Consider the following 3,058-nt stretch of genomic DNA (forward strand, 5'->3'; position numbering starts at 1 on the left):
TTGCTCCCTCTCACCCACACCACCCTTCCCCTAACTTGACCAGAAATGCTTTCCTCCTCCCTTGTAGGATCTCATTTTCCAGCTCTGAGATCCCAGTGGAAACAGCGAGCATCCCAATTGACTACTGCCTGACCTGGCCGACGGCTGATTTAGGAAAATGCTGGGAAAGAGAGCAGTGCTTCCAAGCTCAGTATGTTGAGATTCTTTTAAGTATCAAGCAAGAACATTTGCTGGGAGACATTTCCAGCAGAAATACAAGATTGTTTCTTCAGAAACTGGCAAATAATACTGCTCTTTAAAACCACAAACTCATAAATAGCTGTCTCCAGCACACACCATTCACAAGCATCACATCTACTTTAAAAACCATTGCACACCCATACTGAAACTGTCAGGCTGGATCGGATCAGCTGACTGTAGCCTACTGACCTGAATAACCGAGCCTAATACCATGCACTGCAGAAAAAAAATACAAGAAAAGATAAAAGATACCTATGTAATAACTGCTAATAAGAAACCACCAGGTATTTTTTTCCTAATCCTGACAGTGACTGCTGCATTAGGATTTAAATGTCTTAATTGAGATGGATTTTACTGAATGCAACTGGGGAACACTTTCACTAGCCATATGGAAGTTTGGTTTTTCTTTTTTTTTTTTTAATCTTACAAAGCTTCTCTGATAGCACACAGAAATGTATTTACATAGTCTGATAATTTTAGATAAATTGCTAATTTATCTGGGTTATGAACATGAAGTATTAGAGATTATCCCTAAGTAATCAGGAATAGCTCCCCCAGTTTTGAAATACAAGAAATCTTACTGAGTTTATATACCTTAGAGCATATCTTTAACTGCACAAGAATGTACTCCATTGCTTCTGTCTTCTTTTAAAGAGACTCAAATCTTTATAATCACGCCTCAAATATAAGCCTTTCCACGGCTATAAGTTGCAATCTCCATTATGCACACATTTGATATTTTTCTGTGCTATTTGGTATAACATCAGTGCCATAACAAGGCCTGGGCAAAAAGAGTAGCCACCTTAAGCATTCCTCCAAGAACTTCCCAAAGGGGAAGCAAGTATGCTGGAACCCTGAGGCTACTGCTGGCCAGGAAACTGGCTGCAGCTCCATGTTAGCGGATGAATTGGTTGCTATTGGGAAGAGCCAAACTGGATGGTGCAAGCCATGTCTCATGTGCAAAAGCAGCCCATGTAAGATGAGCAAATCTAAATGCAATACAGTGATGTACAACTAATAGTGTCCCTTTTAAATTATCTAGCTGCAATATCCTATTCCTCATTTACATGTGTATATTTCTAATCTTACTTCTACTAATACAAACTCTTTAAAAGAGGTTTATTTTATTAATATTTTATTAAAGAGAAGTAGGAATTCTCTGATAGGAAAATGGTATGTAAGCAATGATTGTTTTGCAGTAGTAGCATAAATACACTCTTCGGTCAAGAATTCTAAAAGACATTTTGGTAATAAAAACCATTTTAAAACTAAACTTGGCCTAAAATAAATCAGTTGAACAGAAAGACTTCTGGAAACACGATAAAAAAACCAATTTGTCTGCCTCAAAGATCAGAACAACAGGAAAGTATACGTAAGAATAAAATGGTAAAGTAGACTGGGGACTGCTACTGATATCCCCATGAACAAAGAAACAGACATTTGATTAACTGGTAAACACGAACATTTTTTCAGTCCTCACACAATTAGCCTCCAGAAGATATTCCTATAGAGTCTATCATACTGAAAAGACTGAAAACTTAGCAAGAGTAAAAACTAGTAATTATTAGACTGAAGATAGTTATTCAAGATTTCAGCTGTCAGAGATTGTTAAACAAAGCTAGTACTTCGAACAAAAAGAGAATACACTATAATTCTGGGGTATAATCTATACAGTTAGGTGGAATTTTACCAAGGAAAAAGTATTCATCATTGATCAACTGTGGGTTTTATTTGCATGTTTTTGGAGCCATACTATGTTAGCTATTGTTTTTACCATAATGCGGACATTTAGACTACTAGGTTTATTTAGTATAATAATATTTGTTAGTTTTAGATCTGAATATATACAGAAGAAGTATTTCTTGTTTTTGTCAAATACAAAGGCAAAAGAAAGCATCTGTCTTCAGAATTTCTTCATCACGTACTCATCACTAAAGCAGCATACCTTTCCTGTTTAAGCGCATATTCCAGCATTTTGATTCTTCGCACCAGATCCTTCTTCAGATTTTCTTGTCCTTTCCTTTCACCTTGAAGAAAGGCAATCTGGGCCTGCAAAAGGAAGTGTTCAGTTTAGAATCTGCTTCCTCAAAACCATTCAGCATAGCTCTTAAGTGTGTGTCTCCCCCAAGTTATTTTAAAAATTATTTGTACGGTTCAAAAGAAATTGGCTTACTGTGTTTCATAAACACTTAGACAAAACACTGCATAGATAAGCCTTCTAAAGTGCATGCTCATTACAGATAAAAAAAAAGAAAAGAAATAAAGCAATTTTAGTTTGTTTGACAGGGTTTATTTCCTCTCTTGGCTCAACATTCAATAAAGGATAAGGAATAGATAAAACAAGCGTACAAAAAGCCTTCAGCAGAAAAAAGCTTTTACCAACAATAAGCAGAAGAAGATGACAAAGTATTTCTGCTCACTAACTGAAGTAGTATATAATTAGCGTACTGTTCTATAGATACATGTTAGATACATGATACTAGTCAAAGAACTGAAGTACAGCATGTTCAGCTAAAAGAAAAATAAAACCCTGTTTGTAATACAGTGCCAAGTGTTAATTATAATACTTACTAAAATAGGTTAAAGAAAGCTCTCCAGAAATACTGCAATTAAGAGAAAGAAAAAATGGAAAACAGGGAAAGGTATTTTGGTGAGGGAGACAAGGAGATAAATGGTATAGAAGTAAATAAAAGTCAAGTGGAAAAGACACCTAACCTTTATCAACTTCCAGCAGAGAGTAAGTATTTAGCTGCCTGTGAACAATCTCCTTTAAATAGAAAATGATGATATATAAGATACTCATTCCTAATCATAAAGG

General features: G+C 35.5%; 1 protein-coding gene across 2 annotated transcripts in view; it reads right to left on the reverse strand.

Moving 5' to 3' along the window:
* STRN (striatin, calmodulin binding protein) overlaps nt 1–2,689 on the reverse strand; it is a 55,967-nt gene extending 53,278 nt beyond the window's left edge. For both annotated transcript variants that reach the window (XM_009331036.1, XM_009331035.1), the window contains exons 1-2: nt 2,620–2,689; nt 2,186–2,289 (exon numbers count right to left, since the gene is read on the reverse strand). In XM_009331036.1, the coding sequence (XP_009329311.1) occupies nt 2,186–2,214 (29 nt within the window). In that variant the 5' untranslated portion in view covers nt 2,215–2,289; nt 2,620–2,689. The remainder of the gene's footprint in view (nt 1–2,185; nt 2,290–2,619) is intronic.
* Between the last annotated feature and the right edge of the window lie 369 nt (nt 2,690–3,058).

This window comes from Pygoscelis adeliae, unplaced genomic scaffold (assembly GCF_000699105.1).
Source record: "Pygoscelis adeliae isolate BGI_AS28 unplaced genomic scaffold, ASM69910v1 Scaffold218, whole genome shotgun sequence".
In the NCBI taxonomy this organism is placed as follows: domain Eukaryota; kingdom Metazoa; phylum Chordata; class Aves; order Sphenisciformes; family Spheniscidae; genus Pygoscelis; species Pygoscelis adeliae.